A 23,353-nucleotide genomic window follows, 5' to 3' on the forward strand; every position below is an offset into this window, starting at 1 on the left:
ATAAAATGTGCCAGATATCTGAATTCTCGATAACAGGGTTTTACACTTGGCATTACACAAAGCCCATCATTTTGCAAGAGAACTGAAGGGCTCATTCTGCCCTTCCACGTTTGTAACCCAGCCTAAGCTGTAGTTAATGTATGAGTAGCATCAGGTGCAGAACAGACTCTTCAGTGTGTCATCAAATCATAATCAAACTGTTGTTGGAAACAGATTAAACAGTCTGTGTAAGTATTGTGATTTATTTTTCCTATTCTGGAAAAAATATTGCCTTTTATTTTTGCAAATCAACAGGAGGGTTGTGTATAAACATAGCTGTGATGTTGAAATGAGATAGTATTGAGACATTAATTTGTCACAGCCGGTCCCGTTCATTTAATATTATGCACAGCCATAGCACCATCCATTTGAGTTTCTCCAGTATCGTGTTGCTCTGGCAGTCTTCCTTCCACTCCTGGTAAATGTCCCTTTACAATTCAGGCAACACAATAAGAAGTGGATAGTGTTTTGAAAAGCTGTTTTTAAAAGTAGTAAATGTTTAGTTTTTCAGTCATTTCTGCCCTGAATGTATTAATAGGTATGTTCACACATGCGGTGTTGTAGCAATGGGGGGGTCCCGGTACACTAGAGACACAAGATGGGTGAGGTAATATATTTTATTGGACCAACTTCTGTAGGTGAGAGAAACAAGTTTTGGGGTTACATGCAGCTCTTCTCAAATTCCCTCGCTCACCTTGCTCTGTATTAGTGCAGTCTGTAACAGAGTGGCTTGCATCTTAAAGGCTAGAGGACTGGTGCTCGCCAAAACCTAGTTTTGAGAACAGGTCTGCAGTAGCACTAAAGTTGATCTAACTGACATGGCCCAGGGGTGAGAAAAGGACACTCCCGAGTGACGCAAATTATAGTGACCAGTGCTGTGTCAGTGAGAGAGGTTTTGCAGAGATGGAGTGACTATGCTGACAGGAGAGCACTCTCCCATCAGCACAGAATGTCTTCACTAGATGTGCTGCAGTGGCACAACTGTGCCAGTGTAGCAATTCTGTCAGAGACCTGCCCTTCAGGAAGCACAGCTGGTCAGGGATCAGGTCATTCCCCTGTAAAAGCAGCAGAAAGGAAGGGAGGAGAGAACTCATGGATAATGGTGATGCACTCTGCTTTTAGTCTCAAGGAGGGGGCATAGTTGAAGATTAGGGAAAGTGGCTGAATATCACCTCTCTGGTCTGGCTGTTTTCCAAGTGCTAGAATGGCCACAGTTGGGATGTGCTCAGATAAACATAAAATCAGAGCAGCATGTGGGCTACTCTAGTGTAAAGGGAGGCTCAGCCCCTGCACTTCCTGGATTCCAGAGGCCACAAAATTAACTGTACTGAGATCTTGGTTCAGAGTGTGGGCCTTGAGGGGTGTGTTTTTTTTTAAAAAAAAGTCTGTATAGTACAGAAAATTTCCCAGCCTCTCTGATACAGTATCAGTTATCCCAGTGTCTAGGGTAGGCTGAATAAATCCTCTGAGATTTTGATGTACTGTAGTAGACTCCAAGACAGTTATCCCTGTTTTGGATATTTGTAATTTTACTGGTATATTAACTGTCACTATGTTGCTCCAAAATATGTTGTATTACTGATATATTTATATGGTAAAGAACATCCACGGTCATAGAGGGAATAGTAATGTATGTAAGGTACAAACCCAGCTACAGTATTGACTTCCTTGAACTAAGGAGACTTCCCATGAGGGCAGGTTATTATATGATTATTCATTGTGGGTGAAACCCTAACTCTATAGAAGTTCTAGTACAACTCATAGGTGCTCACTATATGGAGGTTTTATTCTAGTTTTGAGTTTTACACCATCCTGTGATGCTTCTGATGATAACCACCATCTAAGGGAATATATTAGTTTGATCTTATCCAGTATGGACAGTTCCTATGTGCCCAAATTAGCAACATAAACGTCATTCACGTTGATGACTCTTTCCCTGTGAGAGATCTAATCCCTCTAATGATGTATTTCCAGACAAGATTCTATTTCTGTGTGAATATGATTTTAAAATAATCTCTAGCACGATGCAGTACTCTTACTGCCGTCATTTTTATACCAGACCTACATCTGTTCCATTAGCACTTGAACAATTCTACAAATGTCAGCATGATGTTTCAAGAGATTAGTCTAAAATTGCTAGCAATTTGATGCCTGTGACTTTTCTGATTACTTTCTTAAAGTAGGCCAGATTTTATGTATACTTTTCATGCTGGCTGGCCTCTGCCTTTTTCTTTGTCTTTTGAAGCTTTACTTATGTACAGCTGATTTTTTTTTTGTTGTTGTTGTCAGCTTATTAATTTTTACTACTTATAGGACATGATTTTTCATTGGCAATTTTTGAGGCATGTGATTGATCACGGTCGCTTGTATTACTTTGTTTTATAGTGCGTAAAAGGTACAGAAGATTATTAGGAAGACATTTTTCCTCCCCTAAGTCCTTATATTCTAAAGTTCTAATTTGACACACAAGCAAGGCATAACAGGTGCCAAGATTGTGGACAAACAAAGGAGCACATATAAAATAAAGCTAGCTCCTACACTAGATTTTGTTCATCTGAAGAGTTCTGCCTGTACTGAGTCAGTAGAAGGATCAGGGTTGTAGAGTGTACAGTCACTCAGTTTAGTTTAGAATCATAGTGATTCTGACCTAAAAATCTGATTAGTGGACTTTTGGGCTGTAAGTCTGGCCCATATTGTATAATCCTTTTTAAGGTTTTTCTTTTCTTAATAGTGTTCTATAGGTGACTGGAAAATTGTCTCTCCATTGTTTGTTTAAATGATGTCTGTTTTTAACCAGTTATCAACAGTGTAATATGTAGTGGCTGAAAGTGCCTTATTTATTTATTTATTTTTAATAAAATAGGTGCTGGTACTCAGCCAGCTCCTTGCACTCCACCCCAGCCAATACCATTGCTCGGGCTGCTGAGGTGCTGGTACTCAGTACTGGCATAAAAAATCATTGAGTAGCTGTAAACCCCAAGTTCATTCAGGTTCATGAATGTTGCTTTATATGGTTTTTTTTTTTTTTTAAAAAAAAAAACAAAAAAAAAAAAAACAAAAAACACCCTCTGAGCTGTAAAATCTTCCATCCCTGATGTGCAGATAAACTTTAAATGACTTAGTAAGTCACTGGAGCATGGCTGTGCTCTGCAGTAAGAGAGAAAATTGTGGCGTATACATGCTGAACGTTTCTTAGCTGAGCACCAAGCTAATGCACTAGAAAAGGTCTCTTCTTTTCAAAAGCATATTTTGCAGTGACAGAGCTTATTGCATTTCTCCACAGTGTAGGCTGTAGAAAAGAGAAATTTTTGTGACTCTCACAAGTCTCATAAAAAGTTGTTTTAAAATAAAGTAGCTTAAAATAAAACATCTTAAAAATAGAAATTATTCTGAAATCATTCTGAACCTTTCTGTAGACCAAAAACACCTCCAGAGACACTGGTAAAAATTGCAAGCAGCCAGGTCTAATTTATAAAAACCTAGACTGAAGCAATCATGTAGAGAGCAGGTAATCTTCAGAGAGTTATCAATCCCCAGCGTTCTTTTTGAGGAGTCTAGTTTCTTAAGGAATAAGGTTAATAATGAGAAGTCAGCATTAATACCAGACAATGCAGAAAACTTCATTTATTTGAAGTTTGATCTTTCGATTTTGGGTTACTTTTCCTATGCCAGAATTTTGGAAAAAAATAATGATTTAACAGAGGCAACCGCTGTGGGGATTATAGAGCGTGCATGCCCAATTGCCTCTGTCCTGTCCTGTCCCGTCCCGTCCCCTCCCCATGCCTGCTCTGCCCCCACCCGCCTCTTTCCATGGAACTGCGGTGCCAATCTCTCTGGAACGGTGTGACCTAGAAGTAGCAGGGGAGGGGAGGGACTGCCCCCTGTACTCATTGGAAGTGGCACTGCACTCACGGTAAGCGTGGGGAGGGCATGGCATGGGGTGCATTTGGCTTCCTGTGCACCCACCACGTGTTGCCTCTGGCAGTGGTTCTCAACTCCCTGGCAGTACTCAGAGCTTTTCCAGAGGGTACCTGTTTTATAAATAAAAATGAATTTATCCTTCATGCGCGATTATGGGTACAATCGCAAGTTTGTCTACAGTCAGTTGCTTCCAACCAACCAGTTGCAATTAAATTGTTTAAACAAATGTGTTGCAATGGTTTAAAGAAAAAAAGTGTCTGAAAATTGTAATTACTGGGCATACTTGTAGTTGTTTTTTTTTTTTTAAAAAGGGTGCTTTATATTTAAAAAAAAAAAAAGTTGAGAAACTCTGTCCTATAATGCTTAACTTAAGGTTCCCTCTCCTACACAGTGCTGCTATTTTAATACTTACACAATGTGTATAAGCAGGTTTGGGGGAAGAAGAGAACGTTGAAATATCTGGAGGCCCAAAAATTAGTATAAATTCAGATTAACTTTATTATAAAAATCCAAACATTTAGTTCATATAAAAAACCAAACCACTGACACTAATTATTTGTCCAAGTTTGTCTCATGTGCTGACTCTAAGTCTGATCACTTTCCGATTAAATTCTGGCTGGTTCAGGGAGCAGGTAGGTGATGAATAAATGAATGAAGAGATGTAAGTTCTATGAAATCAGGAAGACACAGAGACTCTGTCCATTTTCCCAAGCTTATGAGCTGTATCTACCAGGATGCTGATCACCAGAGGAAACCATCCCTAAATGTTCATTATTTTAATTACTGTTGCACCTAAGAGCCCTACCTATGGATCAGGGTCCCACTGCCCTTGAGGCTGTGCAAATATAGAACACCCAGATTGACAATCTACAGATAAGACAAAATACAACAGATGGACACAGGCAGAAAAACGGGGAGTTCAAGGAAACAGAGACAGTATTGCTCAGTGTACTGGGCAGTGGCATCTGTGTACCAGCAGCATGGCCACCAGGCATCATGGTAGGGTTTGAAGGATGATGATGAGTTAGTTTTGTGGATGTTTATGGGGAGCTGCTCCCAAACCTAAGGGGCAGCATGGGAGAAAATGCAAAGATGCATACTTGAGGCTGTAACATGGGAAGTGGAGACTGGCTTCGTGGGAGGAGCAGAGGTGGCAACTAACACCTTGATGATGAATGAGAGACGATAGGTAGGAGGCAGATGGACCATCAAGGGCCACAAAAGTGAAGTCAGCCAGCTTATGTTTGGTATGATACAGACAGGGGAGCCACAGAAGCAGGGCTAGCCTTAGGTTTTTCCCCAGAATTTGAGAATATTTTTGGTTCCTCTTCCCATAGACGGGCTAACCAGTTGAGCAAAACAAAACAAAAACAAAAACCCACCAAAATCCTCACAACAGTGCACAGCTGGGTGCAGAGCACCACAAAAGTTAGCCTCCAGAGGTCATCCTTCTCACACATCCTTACATCTGGCCATGCGGTGGAGGGGTTCAAAGCAACTGACTAAGAATTGTCTTTTCAGCCATTTACTGAATGGATATGAGCAGACCAAGGATTGTGTTTGTCAAGACAAGCTAGAAGGATGTTGCAGTTAATCAAGGTGCAAGATGATGATGGTCTGGATGAGAGGTTTTGGTGTGTGGATGGATAAGAAAAGTTGTATTTTGGAGATGTTATGAAGAAAGAATCATCAGGATTAATGTATAATCTGAAGGTGAGGACAGTGAGGGGCTCAATCAAAAATGACACCCAGGTTATGGACCTGGGTGACAGGTATACTGGTGATTTCTACGGTCATCAAGAAAGGAGGTAATGAGGAGGACTTGCAATTGAAACATAAGAGTTAGATGTAGCCAATCTGGCTAAAACTACACTAGCCCCTTCCTTTTGGAAGGGGCGTAGTAATGACGAGTTGGGAAGATGCTAATAAGGTGCTGCCATGAATATGCAGTGCCTTATTAGCATAATAGTAGCTGCACGTGATTTGAAAGTGCCACTTTCAAATCGCACACCACCGTGCAGACGGGAGCCTTTTGAAAGGACCTTCCCAGACTTGGAAAGCCCTTTCTTCCTATTTGGTTTAGGAAGAAGGGGCTTTCAAATGCTGGGAGATGCCTTTCAAAAGACCTCCATCTACACGGATGGTGTGAAATTATGCTAATGAGGTGCTGCATATTCATCGCAGTGCCTCATTATCATCTTCCCAACTCGCTCATTACCATGCCCCTCCCAAAAGGAGGGGGCTAGCATAGACATGGCCCTTGAGTTGAACTGATAGTTAGACATCCACAAAGAGAACCCAGAGACACAATGCATGAGTTTATATAAGATTATGGTACAGAAATTTCTGAATAGTCCATGAATGCAATGTATTTCCAGTGTCTTGGTTCTTCTGTCACACCCATTCTTGTATTATCTGAGAAGAATACTACTGCTAGAAGATCCATGTATTCAAACATAGTAGCCTAACTGTGGAATGAGGTCTTACAGTTCTTCAGTAGAAAGATAAATCTTATGCACATAAAGATGGTTACACTAGGTCAGATCAAAGGTACATGTAGCCAAGTGTTCTGTCTTCTAACCGGGTCCTGTGCCAGGTGCCTCAGAAGGAATGAACACAACAGGTAATCAACAAGTCATCTAGTCCTTGTTGCTCATTCCCACCCACCCTGCCCATCCACCTTTCTATTGTCCTCACTAGGATTTAACTTCCACTCTTTAAGGATGCTTTTTAGTCAGTGGCTACTTCTTTTACTTTGTTCTTTATCCATGGTAGCACTTTCTTTGGTTCTCTTTTGATGTGTTTAAATTTGGGATATACATTTAAGTTTTGCCTCTATTACGGTGTTAAAAAGTTTCCGTGCAACTTAGAGATTCGTGTTTGGCACTGTACTTTTAATTTCTGTTAAATTGTCTTCCTCATTTAACTGTAATTCACATAACTGTGTATTCATCTTTCTAAAATTAAATGCTGCAGTGCTGGCATTTTTCTGCTACGGAAATGTTTAATTGTTGCCAAGCAGTCCAGCTACGTTCGCCTCCTGGACCAGATCCTGTGTTCCTTTTAGGGCTCAGTCAAGAATTGCATCTCCTCTTGTGGGTTCTCAGACTAGTTGCTCCAAAAAGCAGTCATTTAAGGTATCAAGAAACTTTATCTCTGCATCCCATCCTGAGCTGAACTGGAGGGTAACTGAAATCTTCCATTCATGTTGAGATTATTTTAATAGCCCCTCTAATCTTCCTGAGCCTTTCGCAGTCACTATTACCATCCTGTCACTAGTCACTATTACCATTATTACCATCTAATAATAATCATCGTATTATTAGAGTATGAAATTACTATTCCTAGAAAGTCTATGATACAGTTTGATTCATTTTAAGGTTTTTACTTCAAGTGATTCTACACTTTTCCACACACACAGTACTTCTCCCAGCTCCAGCATGACCTGTTCTGCCTTCCCAATATATTTTGTACCCTACTATTGCTGTGTCCCATGGATTATCCCCATTCCCCCAAGTTTCCATGATGCCTGTTTATATCCATATCCCCATTCAATAGGAGGTGTTCTAGGTCACCCACAGTGGGGCTGATAGATGCCATGGGCCCAGGGGCAAGGTGGGAGGGGGAATCTGGCTCCAAACCTGGCAGGCAGGGGGGATGCAAGGGCAGTCAACCCTCAGCACCACCCAAAGCATGGTGCTGGTTCTCTCTCCCAATTCTCTGCCAGTGGCACGCAGCCAGAGCAGCACTGCTGCGACATTTGAAGGGACCTCTGTCAGTGGCCCCGTTCGCCCATCTGATTGTGTAGATTTCTAACATTAGTTTATAAGCACTTTAAAAACTTGTCACTTTTTGGTTGTCTGCTGTAACACAGAGATTTCTCATCAAAGATTTTAATTATTTTGCTTAATGTCAGATATAGTCTGGTATTCACTATATAAACTGTTTTGTTTGGCACTCTGAAGCATTCCAACCTCTAAACTAGTTCCGCATTCAAGTGCATGTTTAACTGTAATATGTCTGCCAGACGTAGCTGGAGATGAGGGCGTTGGGGCTAATTTTTTCCCCCCCAAATTAAGGCATGTAAATTAGAAGGCTGAGAGTCATTGAAAATCAGCACCATTTTCTCTTCTGTGCATGCATTCTTGCGTAGACATGCCTGCATGAGTGCTGCTATGTATTAATGTGCGCGCGTAAGTCTCCTTCTCACATGGATATCATATCATGTGCTTAGGCCTCTAATAGTTTGTGCCACACTCAATGGTAACAACAAAAGTCTTGTGGTACCTTATAGACTACCAGATATTTTGGAGCATAAGCTTTTGTGGGCAAAAGCTTATGCTCCAAAATATCTGGTAGTCTATAAGGTACCACAAGACTTTTTGTTGTTCTCGAAGCTACAGACTAACACGGCTACCTCTCTGATACTTGACACTCAATAATGGTTTTTTATTACAAATAGCAGTTTTCATCATTCCATTTTTTTCAGAAAATGTAAGATTTGCTTTTTTTGGTGAATCTAATGAAGTATAACACTTTCTGAGCTTTTCCAAGAGTGAGGGGGAGATAGTTCACTGGTTTGAGCATTGGCCCTGCTAACCCCAGGGTTCTGAGTTCAATCTTTGAGGGGGCCAGTCAGGGATCAGTGGCCAAAAAAAAGGGAGGAGTGTGCTTGGTCCTGCCAAGAGGGCAATGGACTGGAGTCAATGACCGCCAGGGGTCTCTTCTAGCGCTCTGAGACATTTACCTCCTTATTTTTGTAACTTATTTAATAAGAACCAGAGTCTCAAAGCCTCACTTGGAAAAGTTCTTTTTAACTGTGATCTGAATGCAATCAACTACACATAAGCAGACCTCTGTCTGCTCAGAGCTGCATTTACTTCAGGGTGGCCTTGAAAGAAAGGCCAGTTAGAGTACTGAGGTCTGATTTTTTTTTTTTTTTTTTTTTTTTTTTTTTCAAAATAACAGAAAACTGCCTTTACACAGGTGAATGAAGTGTTTGGCAGCCCACTGGGAGCTAACCCTGGAGAACCACATCTAGCCTAAGGTCCGCTTATTGTCCACCCTTGATTTTGATGATGCCATGCCAAGTAAGGGCTTGATTCTTAAGAGATACTTGAGCTAACACCCTGACCATGTGAAGAAATCGCTATCAGTTCCCCTTCCTCTAAAAACTGCCCTGTTTTCATAGATCCCATAATTCGTAATGAAATATAGTTGCCTTTTGCCTTTCGGATTCCAAAGGGATCTCGCTGTTTTCTCAAATCCGGAATTGACAGACGAGCTCTTTTGTCTCTTAGCTTTCCCTTTAGCCCTGTTTTTGGACTGTTCAGGATGATATCATTTCCATAGGGGTCTGTGCCATCTGTCACTGGGACACTGTAGTTAGGAGGCTTTAAAAGGAGAACTCAGCTTTGATCATTAGTGTCTCTCTCTTGCAGGCTCTGATTGTCACAAATCTATATATCCAACTGAATTTTCTTTTACATATTTAGTTTTGTTAAATATTTGGTTTCTTCAAATGAATCTCAGGAGATTGTCTGGACACCTGTTTTGTTGCCACCATTGACTTTCAATAGAAGAGCTCTTTAAAAGGTATTCTTCTGTAATCAGTGACATTAGCTGCATCTACATGAGAGATCTTTCGAAAGAAGCCCTTCCAGGTGATCTCTTTCAAAAGAGTGTGTCCACACACAAAAAAGTGCATCAAAACAATGATCTGCTCTTTCAAAAGAGAGTGTCCACGCAGCCCCCCATTCTTTTGAAAGAACAGGCCGGGGATTGAAAGGTCAGGCCTCATGAGAGCTGCTCGTTTAGGGGGAAAAAAAGGGTCTGCAGCACATCTACACATGTTTTCTTTCAAAAGAAGCTTTTGAAAGAGGGTGCTCTTTCTGAAACGGGAAAGGAAGAGCAGTTTTGAAAGAAGTGTTTCATGCTTTTGATTTACTTTTGAAAGAACACTTTTTGAAAAGTCTTTCAAAAGAACTGGCTAGTGTAGATGCATCCATATGCTCATAATTTCACAGATAACATTTTATTATTAATTTTCATTTCCACTCTGATAACCTGCAGTGGCGCTTCTGTTTGCACATGGCTGTAGACCAAAGGAACGATGTAGTTTCCAGTATTTTGTTTAAGAAAAATCTTAGTTACAAGTTTTTGTAGCTTATGTTGGAAAACAGTGATGGGTTCTTTGGAGTTTAATATTTCAGAGTACTGTCTATGGCTGAGGTTAGCAACCTTTCCAAGGCAGAGTGCTGAAATTTGACTTTTTGACCTCTATGTGCAGTCCGAGCACTAGTCATTCTTTTTAAAGTCACTAACAGTCCTATTTACAACAGGTTCGTTAATGAATGAATTAAGATGCAGAGCTTTACCGCTTAGGTGGTGGTTGGTAGCATTATCTGGTCTTTTGTTAATCCACTGGCTTTGAGCAAGCTCCAGGCTGCATGGGGGAGGAGGGGTGGGGTTGAGCTCCTGCATTGCATGCTGATGAAAATCTGTTTGCATGCTGCTCTTGCACCCATGTTGAGGGTTGCTGACTCATGATCTATGGTATGAACACCCTTTGACATGTGTTGGCTGGAGAAGAATAAAAGCTTAGTGACACATGAAAGTCAAACATATAAGTCATAACCGTACATAAGTATATTTTGTTTAGCATGCGGGTAACACTGGGTTAATACTTAACAGGGGATTGTATTTTTTAAGGAGGAGAAGGCAGTACACTAAAATTATACATGTTTAATGTTCAGGTATAATCCTTTGCAAAATATCAAATTTAAGAGCAAAACAACATTCATACAGTGATCTGCAGAAATACATTACTATGCTTCCTGGGTTCCTGAGGGCTTGTCTTCACTTTACCCAGAGATCAACACTTTGGAGATCTCCAGGGTTCGATGTAATGGGTCTTACAAGGACCCACTAAACCAAGTGCTGATGGTGCCTGTATCAACCCTGGTACCGCACCAAGTTGGGAGGAGTAAAGGAAGTCAATGAGAGCTTCTCCTGTTGACATCCCACAGTTGGGGAAGCCATGAAAATTCAACCTAAAGTACATCCACTCCAATTATGCTACTCTCATAGCTGAGTTGCTTAGCTTAGGTCAACTTTCTCCAGTAATGTTGACCTGGTGAGTCACACAAAAAGGCCCTAGCTCTGCTGCCTGGAATTGGGATTCCATTGTTTATGTAATTCATGGAGCAATTCCTCTAGTTTACCTTTAACAAGCAGTCAAGGTAGTCACTAAACAGGAGAGCGGAGATCTACGTTCTTTGAGAAGTGACAGTTTTAAATAGTGTCCATTGATTAGAAGTAGCTTGAGGGCATTCTGTGCAACAGCATTCTATACCTATCTGAATTTAAGATGAGCACAAGAGAAGTGAATCACTAGCATAAAGGAAAAGTCATTGAGTTGTATCAAACTGCACAAGCAACAAGTCTAAAGCAAGAGTCCAGCTTTTTTGTAATATTGCAAATGACTAGCCATAAAGGTCAAGTGTACTGTGTTGGTGCTTATCATAATGAAATGGTGCGGATATCTTCTGATTGTACTCTGCTAGGCATAGCAATGATGCATTTTTCTGGAAATTCTAAAGGCCTTGGTTCCAAAACATAGCCCTAAACCCATGGCTTTCAAATAAGTGTTCTAAAAGTAGATTCACTGAAGCAAACCGAGAAAACAATGCTTTTCGTCCCCGCAGAATGTTTTCTAGAATCACACTTTTATTGTTCTGTTTGATCTTTCTTACAAAATCCTATATGTTAGCGTGATCTGAAATTGTAAACATCTTTTGCATTTCTCTCATTTAGCAGGCTTCAGCTACAGAGGTACAAATTGGGCCCATGAGATTGACACAAGATCCTGTTCAGGTAGGAATTTGTTTCAGTGTGTTGGTATTTTAAATTCTGTGTGGAACTGCAAATAATTCAAGGCTCAGTCGAGGTGTAACTATTAAAAAGTTATTTCCCAACAGACTGCTTATGTTAGCAATACTGATGTGCATTCTAAATTACACAGCTAGAGTATTGTATTGGAGGGGTAGCCATGTTAGTCTGGATCTGTAACAGCAACGAAGGGTCCTGTGGCACCTTATAGACTAACAGAAAAGTTTTGAGCATGAGCTTCCGTGAGCACAGACTCACTTCATCAGATGCTGGTCCATGCTCAAAACTTTTCTGTTAGTCTATATGGTGCCACAGGACCCTTCGTTGCAGCTGGAGTATTGTAGGCTTCTAGGTCCTTTTTTCTCCCATTTGGAAGGCAGATATTAACAATGCAAGAAATTCATCAGAAAAACATCTTAGTCTGTTACTTGGGAGTGAAGACACTTGGTGTGGGAAGTCAGCACAAAGTCTGCAGCTGAAGGACTTTCAGGATCTGAAAAGCAGGGTCCTTTTGTATTTGGAGCCAGAACCAGACACACAGATTTGAATCTGGATAATTGAAACCAAATACCCACAAAAATTATGGAAAGTTTGGACTTGAGCATTTCCAATTTTGGACCATCTATAGGAAGAGAATATGAATTCAAAAGTTAACATGGTGATTCTCAGTATTATCTAGAGGCGAGAAACCATTCTGTTCGGCTGGTCTCTGTTACTAATAATGCCATTTTATATGAAAAAAAACATCAGCCAGAATCCTAAAGACTGCTATAGTCAATGATTTTTATGAAACTCGTTGTGCCCATGTGTTTAAATGTAGTAGCTGAAATTTGAAGAGTAATAGGGCAAAGAGTTCTGCTCAGACAAGTTAAATTATATGAAATCAAATGAGCCCCTGCAGTAGTGACTGAACTGTGGTTCAGCATGCAACCACTCTTACTCATACTTCCAGTAGGTTTTCTTGTCTGGTGAATTGGATAAATTCAGTGCTTAATTTCTGATGGGGAAGAGGTAGCCTCAGCAAGCCCCAGCATAAATTAAGCACTGATGCACCTGCTATGCCATACTCCTTACTCTCTGTCCCCCTTGCCAACACCCCATCTCACACACAATGCATGTACCGCCAGATCTATCTATCTATCTTTCCAGTACCCCAATCCCTACCTCAGCACACAAACCCACCCCAAGCATATGCCTGTGCCCTGCACATTGTCCTGGGAAGGCTTTTGCTTTAATTCTCAAATAGATGTTGTAACATGAGAAAGTAGTGCTGTCCCCAACCTCCCTGTGACAAAGTAGGGACTGTGTGTACTTTATATTGCACGTGAGACCACGGGAAACTTGGCCACACCTGTGATAAGGAGTCATCCAGCTAACTAAAATCGTGCCGGAAAATAGATGCTGCCGAATGAGAGAGTTCTGAATTAGAGAGGTTCAACCTGTATACGTTACCTGTTGAAACACAGTAACTTTTTTTACTCTCATTATGTAGCATGGCTTTAATGATACAAGGTTTAGGTTTGTTTGTCTCATTTATGTGTACTTTTTCCACACACTGCTTGCTGTGTGATAGAAATGTAAATTGCTCTGAGAGGTAAAGGATGGAAGAAACAAAGCTTTTGTGAAAATGATGCAATAAACATACACACACAATTGAGTTTATAATAACCATAAAATGTTGAAACTCTTTTTATGCCAAGTACAGGACTAAACAATGATTTGATCAAATAAAATTGTCCCTTCATGTTATCTTAAGCTTGTAGAAAAATGGTTTCAGGAGTAGAATGGTGTCCTTGTTCTTCATGAAATTTTAACACAAGTGTAGAACTTTTCCAGAAAAAAAGTGTTCTTCAAACTTTTGATAGTTTACACTGAGCGGCAAGAAAATAATTAACAAGTAAAACTATACTCTCTACACTTTTGTGTGAAAGTTCTCATTAGTGTTCTTAGCAGAAATTGTCTCTCTCTAAATACCATAGTGCTAGTGTTATCTGTTGTGATTATTTTAAATTAACATGCCTCCTATAGGAAGCAAGAGCAAATGTTTTAGGTTTTATTTTTTTAAAAACTACTTAACTGGTTGTAGATGGTCTTTTGTCCCCAGTTTTTCTAAAGAAACGAAAAATCTACAGTATTGCATAAAAACCAAAATAAAGTTAAAACACTGATTATGAACATAGATAAAACAGAAACAATTGTAATCTGAGATGAGGAAATAGAAAGGAATATCAGTGTAGATGACATCAAACTAGAGAATGTAAAGAAGTTCATATACCTGGGGAGCAACATGATGTATCATCTAGACTGGAAGTAGGACATAGCAACTAGAGCAGTGAAAGCAAGAGAGAGGTTTGAAGGCGATTTGAATAAGATCTGGAAAAGCAAAGTGATTAGCTTAGGAATGAAGCTGAGTGTCTTGGAAATGTATGTATTCAGTAGCATGTTGTACAGCTGTGAGACCTGCGTGGAAATGAAACATTCTAAGAGAAGGCTATTTGCATTCGAGAGAAGCTATAGAAAGATCTTGAGGATAGGATGGATGCAGAAGGTCACCAGCGAGAAATTATATAGGAAGATGCAGCTGAAAGAGAACTTACTGCAGAAGGTTATGCAATGGAAGTTACAGCTAATTGAACATATTTGCAGAATGACAAACGAAAAGTCAACACTCTGATAATTTGGCATGCTGAACGGCTCGAATAGGAGAGGCAGACCCTACAGAGCATGGATAGATGTTATAGTGGATTGGTGTGGAGCTAGTCTACAGAAACTAAGCCACTCTGCACTGGACAGGGAAAGATAGAAGGAAATAGGGAGGGAGGCATTGGACACCAGCATGCACTGAGCCCACGTTTGTTGATGATGATGATGATGATTACATGTAAGTTAGCTTCCATGTAAGAAAGATATTGTTACATCACACTCTTTTTTTATTGTGTGTGTTGGAGGAAGCGGGGAAATTGTACTTAACACAATTTATTCCACGCAAATGTTTAAGCTACTCTTGGCTAATCTGGCAACAAGCTTCTAAAAAGGTCCATTCATTTTTAATAGATCTGCATTTTAGTCTTTTGTTCTGTCTTAACCATGTATATTACCTACTCTTTTATATAGTATCAGCTCTTGTTGTCCAGTTTAAAATCCCCATTTCCTGAAGCTTCATCCCATGTAAAATCACTGGAAATTAGTGCACGTCTGATTAAATTAAAATAGTTTGTTAAAGCAAATCTGTCTCAGGCTGCCTTACCAGCTAAGTCTGTTTTACTTGGCATGCTTCTTTAAGGTTTATTATATAAAGCAGCGGATATCGCTTGTGTTTCATTTGGAGTGAATTGACCCATAGAGCTAGGAATGCTGAAAATACTCAGACCTGTCTGGAATATTGCCTGTATCTTTTCCTGGTATGTGATTGTATTTGTAATTGTGCCCTGCTGCTGGCCATTGAACAAGTGGGTAAAGAGTCTAGTGGGGAATCTACAGTGAGGAGGAGAAATGTCTCTTCTGGCCTGAGTTTGTGGCATAGCATGCTGAACTGTGACCTGGACAATCAACTTCTGGTCTTACGGTCCTGTCCCCGTAAATGGATGAGGGACCTTCATTGTGCATAACGTGCGATTCTAAAACGTCAGTCCCTGGGCTCTAAGTGCCTTCAGGGTAGTCTCTCACAGAGCTCATGTTGCTGCCAAATCCTTGCCCAGATGCCAGTCACACGCTTGCCTCTTGGAATCCCAGAAGTGACACAGGTAATGCACACAAGTGTCTCCTCACCCCCAGCGGAAGCCAGGGAAGCAGTTTATCTATGTAGGGACTTGCACGTGCTGTTTACCCCAAAAACTGTACTGGCAGGAGTTTGTGAAACAGAATAGACTTTTGTTCTGCCTGCCACAGGTCCTGGATTGTTCCCTGTTCATCTGTTGCTTTGAGCCATGCCATGCATGACTGGTTTGAGGATCCAAGCTGCCTCCAACCTTACAATGGTGAAAGAAAGCAGAGAAGAGGGGGTGGAAAAAACAGGACAGACACCTAGGTAGAATCAACAGGATAGTCAGTGCCCAGAGCCTTGCTGGATTTGGTCCTTGGGATAGATGAATATCCCTTTCAATTGAAGGGATCACTGAGCATAAAGCCTTATCATACAGATAGGTACTCTGATTTCAGTGAGACCATTTGTGCGATTACTTGTGTGTGTGGCTTGCAAGCTCAGACCATAAGAAGGATTCTGTCATTTTCTGTGGAGAGCTTCAGTAAAGAACATTTCAGTCTGCTTTTGAGGCCCATAAGTAGCTGTTAAAATAACATTAGGGAGCGTGTTAAGGGAGATTGAGTAACTATATAAAATCTTTGGATTCTTTAAAGAAGATGGCCATTGGAATCATTAACAGGTCACTTTAATTCTCAATTACATAGGGTGGTAACCATCTCAATGGTGGTCATTCCTCTTATGGCTTAGGAGCTTCATATGCTGTTGTCTGAATGCCTTCTACAGAATACAATGATGGTCTCCATCCGTAGAGAGTCTATGGCAGATGGTATTCAGTTCTGTAGGGTGACAGTCTGTCAGCCTGATAGAGATGTAATGATTAAAAAGGTGAACTTCAGCATTGTAGTGTTGGCAGAACTGTCACCGTTAGTGAGCTTCGTGTTAGCATGATCCTGGTTACATGCCGCTGTTATGGTGGTTTGCGAATACAGATCCAATGAAGTCACTTCTCCTCTCCACCTTCATCTTACGGATCCATTACTGCCATCTCCCCTTCTCTGCCACTTTTGTCCTCTCAAAACATTGCTGCTTCAAAACTAGTGACTTCCTCATTTGCATTCTTCCCTGGCTCCCCCTTCAGCATTTTGTTTTTAAAGACCACCTATACTTATCTTCACTTCTTAAGACTCTTCATCTGTCAATTCTTGTGCAGTATCGAGCTGTGAACCTCTAATTCTGCTCCATCGATAATCCCAGCCTTTGTTGTCCATCTGTCAAATTTTCTACTCAGCATTTTTGTCCTTTTTTGTGTGCCACTCCTTATGCATTGGAGGGAACTCCCTATAAGCTTTTTCAAATACAGTGTCCTTCAGAATCTTTCCTTGAAACAGTTCTGCAGGGGTGCCGTCAAGTACCAAGCCAATGGTTAGGCCACGGGTGTGTTGTGACAGGTGCAGTAAGAGAAGTTATGATTGGTATCTGTTTCCACTTATTGCATCTCCCTCTTATGTTTAGATTAAAAATCTCTTGTGGCAGGGAGTGTTTTTGTTACATGTTTGCACACTGCCTAGCACTGGCATCTTTAAGTGCTACTTCAGTACAAATAATAAATAGTCGTGAGGTTGAGAAGAACCTGGTGTGAGCTGGCTAAGCAAGAGAAATCTGCATTGCCATCTACCCAGAACAGCACTATTGGATTAAACATGTCATATTAGCCATCAAAACAGCAGATAAAATGACATTAGCTAAGGAATGTACGTGAAATCTAAACACACAGCTCCATGTACCGTGGAATCTCTCTGGGTATTACTAGTTACCTTAGTTCTGGGACTTACCACAAAGGTCCTATTCAAATGTCTGGCAATCAGAGACTGTAATAATACTTGACTGGTGGCTTTTAGCTAAGGCACTCGAAGGGTTTTATGCACTCTAATAAAATCATCCAAATACCTTGTAAGGTATCAGATTACGCTAAACTCTTTCATATCTGGCATTCTATTACCTGGAACTCTCATATAGCCAGCATTTTAACCATAACGCAAATTTACTTATGTCTTCCATAAGTACAGTATAGTGACAGTAAATACAAATAAATACAGCAAATATCATATAAGTTTACAGTGTACAATACTACTATTGTTGGTAAATAAAGTACTCTGCATACATTTTTGCTTGTTTCTTAATATCTAATCTTGTTTTTCTTTAGTGTTATGCATTGCTAGGTATACTTCTCTATTATCCAGAATATTTGAATATCTGGCAACCTCCCAGTCCTGGGGCTGCCGCATATGAAAGAGTTTACTGTACTACTGTATTTTGCAGATGGTGAAATGATATGATTAAGGTACAGTAACACAGTAAGTCAACTTAATTCTAAATTTATCTACTCTTCCTTACCCAGAGCACCTTCCCAGAGTAGTATGAGAGAGAGACGTGTTAGTCTGTATCTTTGAGAACAACAGGAAGTCCTGGGGCACCTTATAGACTAACAGATGTTTTGGAGCATAAGCCTTTGTGAGCAAAGACCCACTTTATCATAATGAATGACACCAGAGTAGGTGTGCCTCCTTGGGAAACACAAAATCACACAATAGAAGTTTTACTATGGACATCTTGCATTACACAGCAGGCACCATTTTCAAGGTGCTCACCTCACTGGACTCTCCAGTCCCTCATTTCTAAATGTGGGGAGGATACCAAGGGAGAGGACAAAATCAAAATAAGAAAACAGTGCAAATTTTAATACAAACTACACAATACTAATCTAACTAAAAGCAGGATACGTCTCAAAATAGTGGAAGAAAGGGCATAGCAGACCAAGGCATTGAAGCAGGGTCTGCAAAGTCCCACTAGGTCCTTCTTTCATGCTCCAGATTCTAGAAGGAGAGAAGGAACAGTTGAGACTGACTGCTAACTCTCATGCTCAGTCCTGAATACTTCATACAGCAAGATAGTATGCACGTGGTCCCCAGAGCCAAATCTTGCTAGCGAGTTCCAGTAGAACTGTGGAGTGTACAGCCACCTATCAAGGTCATGGCTCTGTGCGAACACCTCAGAGAACCCCAGTTGCAGGTAAGTTATAATGCAGAGCAAAACACGCACATCTTTACTCTATTTCTCATTAGTTGGGACTGAGACACCTTCTCGTAAATATAAACATCAAAAGTTCCAAAAACATTAATATTATAACCACTGGTATGTCCCTTTCTTACCAGGTTGATCCAGTCTTGATTTATACTGCTTCCACCACAACATTAATCACTTCACTTATTGTTTTGAAATCAGCAAGCTAGAAAATTTGAAATAAAACAAAAGTAGGGTCACCTTGGCTAACGTAAATTTGTGTGTTGAATTTCACATGGTGACACTACGGCTACACAGAGTAACCCAGATAAGTCTGATGAAATTTCTCATAGATATTTTGGGCCAAGCCTGCTTACCTTACTCAGACAAGTCCTCCTAGTCAAGCCAACAGGGGTAACTTGTGTGGGGAGAAACAAGCAGTACTTTGCTCTAATCTGATTTTTCATCTTACTGTGTAAATTGAACATGTTTTGGTAAATGTTAAACTCCTTGGACTCCCTTTTTCTGGTGTATTTATTTTTTCTTATCTGCAGCACAGGATGGCGTTAATGATTCGTAGGTTAAATTATAGTGTCCAGATGACCTATGTTACCGGCCGTATCATTTTTAAACTAATGACATGCACCATAAGGTACCACTGACCCATCTTTCCTTTCCTATAAATTACACATTAATTATTTAACTTAAGAAGTATTCCTTAAATTCCATTTATATTGATCCTTGGGTGTTTCGTATAGCAAATATATATTACTTCCCAGGATATCAATTTAGTTTTTTATATTACCATCTAATAATGTCCCCAAAATTAAAACCCTTCTCGTGTGAGTAATTCTAACAAATTATTGGCCCTGTTGAAATTTGTAAATATACTTGCATGACTTAGCATAACTCACATGAGTAAGAAATGCAGCACTGGGCAGCAAATTTTTCTTTTGCTTTATGTTGTCTAAGAGCTTGCCATATATTCTTGTTCTTTCAGCAGAAAGAACTAGGTTTAACTATGTATGGCTGTACATTTAAAAGAGACATAATGGATAAAGGCATATTTGTATTCATTGTGTTTGTCCCAGTACTAACAACTGACAAATCTACATCTTAGACAATCTCTCATTATTCAAAATATTTAAGATGGGGACTGAATGACATAAAGGCCTTGGTATTAAAACATGGAACCTTTCACTTCTTAGACACTGATGAAATCCAGCCCAATTTAGTATTGAGACACAGTTGTCTCTCATTGGATGGCTTTTCTCATAGCCTTTGTAAGATGAATTTCTGTCTCCCTCCCAGTGAATAAGCATCCACAACACAGAATCACGACCACATTTGTTGTTGACTCTCTGGCTGGGAAATTCAGCACAGAAACCAAGGACTAACTGGGAATAAAACCATCACCCTCTAAAGGGTGACCAATTCTAGAAGAAGGGTGAAACTAGAGCCATTGGGACACTTGAGAAGCTATAGGAAGTACTGAAGGAGGAAGAAGAGGGACAAACCTTAAGGGAGGCATGGTCAGAGAATTTGACAGGGATAGAGAATGTGCTAAGGTCCTACTGACTGACTTACTGGTGGTAACAGGGAATTTGTCTTTGTTGTTTGTTGCAAAGTGTAATCTATTTAAACTATGCTTTTGCTGACCAGGCTAAACATGGCATAACATTCTCATTTAATGCATTATTTAATATATCCCCCATGGCTATTATAGCAGGCCAGCTTTGACTGCTCCTTGCACAAACCCCAGAAAAAAAGAATTCACACTGGCCCCAGAAAAAGTGCATAAACCTGTTCTGTTCCCCATGTTCCTATATGGTATTTCTGTGGGGAAAATCATAAGCTAGGTCATTGAAGCATGTGGGTCAAGAGCAGTGGAAATGTTTCTTCCATGCTAGTGAGTGCAGCAGGCCATCAATGTGACTCACACAGTCTTTCCTTTCACATGTTCATTTGACCCAAACTGAAGTTGGGGAGAAGCAGTAAGCCCTAGTTAGACACCACTGTTGCATTAAGAAGGAACTACTACCATCTCTAGTCAAGGGATTGGAAGCCCCATGTCGGGCACCTATGCAGGAATTTCTGGGAGGGAGGGAAGGAGAGAGGGACACTCTTTGTAAATTTGAACCGCCTTCCCCCCTCCCCCCACACACAATAGGCTGTGCCCTTCTCCACCCATCCTGGTTCCCCTGGCTGCACCCCTGGCTGCAAGGTGGAGAAAGGTGTGGGGAAGGGCAACTAAACACATGCTGTAAGCATGTTCTGCTAATCCATATTTTGCCCATCCCTTCCTTTAAAGGGGTAAGTGTTGCATCAAGATTTTTTCAGGGCTGAGGTCCTGTCTTCCCAGTGCAAGTTATAGTTCCTGGTTAAGAGCAGATGCAACTCCCACTGCAGATCAAATACTAAACATTTTAGTTGTAGGATTTTTATCCAAAACTACTTGTGGACACAGCTGCATCCACAGAAAGTGTCTGAGTAGAAACTATATGAAACTCAGGAGCTCAACATCTATTAAAGTAATGTATAATACTTAAATTTGTTTTTAAATTCTGTCATCTGATGCTGATTTTGAAAACAGGAAGACTAATCTTGTAAATTCTAGTAGAGTGCCGAATGAAGAGAATTATCTTGCATGTTTAATGTGGGGCTGATTTCTTCCCTATTTTGCAGGTTTTGCTGATCTTTGCGAAAGAAGACAGCCAAAGTGATGGGTTCTGGTGGGCTTGTGACAGAGCTGGGTACAGGTGCAATTTTGCCCGAACGCCAGAGACAGCACTGGAATGCTTTCTTGATAAGCACCATGAAATAATTGTCATAGATCACAGGCATTCCAGATATTTTGATGCAGAAGCGATCTGCAGGTAACTTAATGGACCTTGTGCATTGCAAAACACCACACTGAACGGCTATGACAAAATCAAGACATGATGACCTACAGAAAACAAGTCTGGAGATTGAGGATGGGGATATTGCAGTGCTCCCTCACAGAAGGAGAAAATAGAAACTGCTTTGGTGGCTAAAGCAGTGATAGAAATAATTACATTTAATACATAAAGACCCCTTCATAGTCATGAGATCAGATTTGAAAGCAACATTGTCAATAGGGCTGATGTTACCAATAATGCCATTTTTGGGGAGTCAGCTTCCATAGGACCTTGAACCAGACCTACCGTGAAATTCTTCCTCACAGTCTGTGATCATCACTTTCAGACTTACTTTTCTGAGAAGTTAATCCTGCATCAACAGTTGGAGCAGGAGGGTCCAACGGAGCCCTGTCATTTGTCCCGAGTCTACCATGCTTTGCTGATGGCACTTCGTGACATTCATGTCATTCTTTGCAAGCATGTGGTGTTCTGTGTCAAAGCCATTGCAACCATTTATCACCGGAATTCTGGAAAAAGGTGTCTTTTCAGCTGTCTCATTTGTTTTCCACAGCATGTCATGCTCTGTGCTTTTTCACTGGATCATAATGGGCAAGTTCTGGCATGCTTATCCCAAGCTGAATTTTACTGTTTAGACAGCTCTATTGATTCCAGTGGAACCGCTTGCAGAGTAAGTGACTAGCTGGTGGAAGTAAGGTTTGGGCACCACACGGCTAGCTCCCAGCCCTGCCCCTTTGGCCTGCGGCCCTACCCCTTCCATGCACTCCCTCCCCATCAGACCCTAGAGCCCTTCTGTTCTTGGCTAACATCCCTAGCACCTGGAGTGCCAGGGAGGCAAGCAGCAGAGCCCCCTGCTCATGTCCATGCCACTGCAGAGTTGGAAGCAGGAGGGAGCCTAGAGGTTGTGTGTATGGGGGCAGGATACTTGACTGTTCGGGGCGGCACACCGTCTCCCAGCTTATGATACTCGTTGCCAAAGAAGTGTAAGGGTTTCTGTATTTGGATCCTTTATAACTCTCACATATGGAGGGAGTGACATTCCATTTTTGATCGTGTCTGTACAAGATGTACCTAATAGTATTAGACCAGTGGCAAAAGGCCTATTTATTTAATGGTTCACGTATGGCACAATTTATGGAACGTAGAGCTGGTCTAACACATTGTCCCATGCCTAACCCTAAACTAAACAGGCTTGTGTGTGTAAGCATTTTCTCTAGTGTTTCGTCTGCTTTCTGAAATCTTAAGCAATGAGGCTTCCACCACTTTCCTTCTGAAACTATTTCATGGACTGATATCACTATTTTCTTGATGTTCAGCTTATGCCTTTTTTCCCCCCACCCTTTTTATCGATACTCCTAGACTGGTTTCTACCATTACTTTCTTAATGTCATGCCTAGTTATACCTCCATGTGCTGTGTTAAATAATTACTCTGTCTGATGTTTAACTCTTCAAGTATCTGTAAACGCTTGTTGCCCGCTTTTCTAGTTGCTTACCAAAGTTTTGAGTATGTACCTTCATCTTTCCTTTCAATTTAGTCACCATGTCTTTTTTCCCACCACTTGTGCTCTTCCCTGAACAAATCCAACTTGTCTTTGTCTCCCTGATAACTTATCATAGAAAACTGGAACTGGAAGGGACCTCGAGAGCTCATCAAGTCTGGTCCCCTGCCCTCATGGCAGGGCCAAGCAGTTTCTTTGACCATCCCTGATAGATGTCTGTGTAACCTGCTCTTAAATATCTCCAGTGATGGAGATTCCATAACCTCCCTCTTGATGTACACCTCTCCTTCTGGGAACATATCTATCATGGTACATGGGTTTGAGGGTTTACGGAAGGGGCAGG

The 23,353-nt window shown here is 40.8% G+C and overlaps 1 protein-coding gene across 2 annotated transcripts in view; it reads left to right on the forward strand.

Annotated features, from left to right (window-relative positions):
- The window catches only part of PDE8B (phosphodiesterase 8B), a 117,892-nt gene that overhangs the window by 38,230 nt on the left and 56,309 nt on the right, over nucleotides 1-23,353 (forward strand). For both annotated transcript variants that reach the window (XM_074994247.1, XM_074994248.1), the window contains exons 2-3: nucleotides 11,776-11,835; nucleotides 21,299-21,489. In XM_074994247.1, the coding sequence (XP_074850348.1) occupies nucleotides 11,776-11,835; nucleotides 21,299-21,489 (251 nt within the window). The remainder of the gene's footprint in view (nucleotides 1-11,775; nucleotides 11,836-21,298; nucleotides 21,490-23,353) is intronic.

This window comes from Carettochelys insculpta, chromosome 5, assembly GCF_033958435.1.
Source record: "Carettochelys insculpta isolate YL-2023 chromosome 5, ASM3395843v1, whole genome shotgun sequence".
NCBI lineage: Eukaryota > Metazoa > Chordata > Testudines > Carettochelyidae > Carettochelys > Carettochelys insculpta.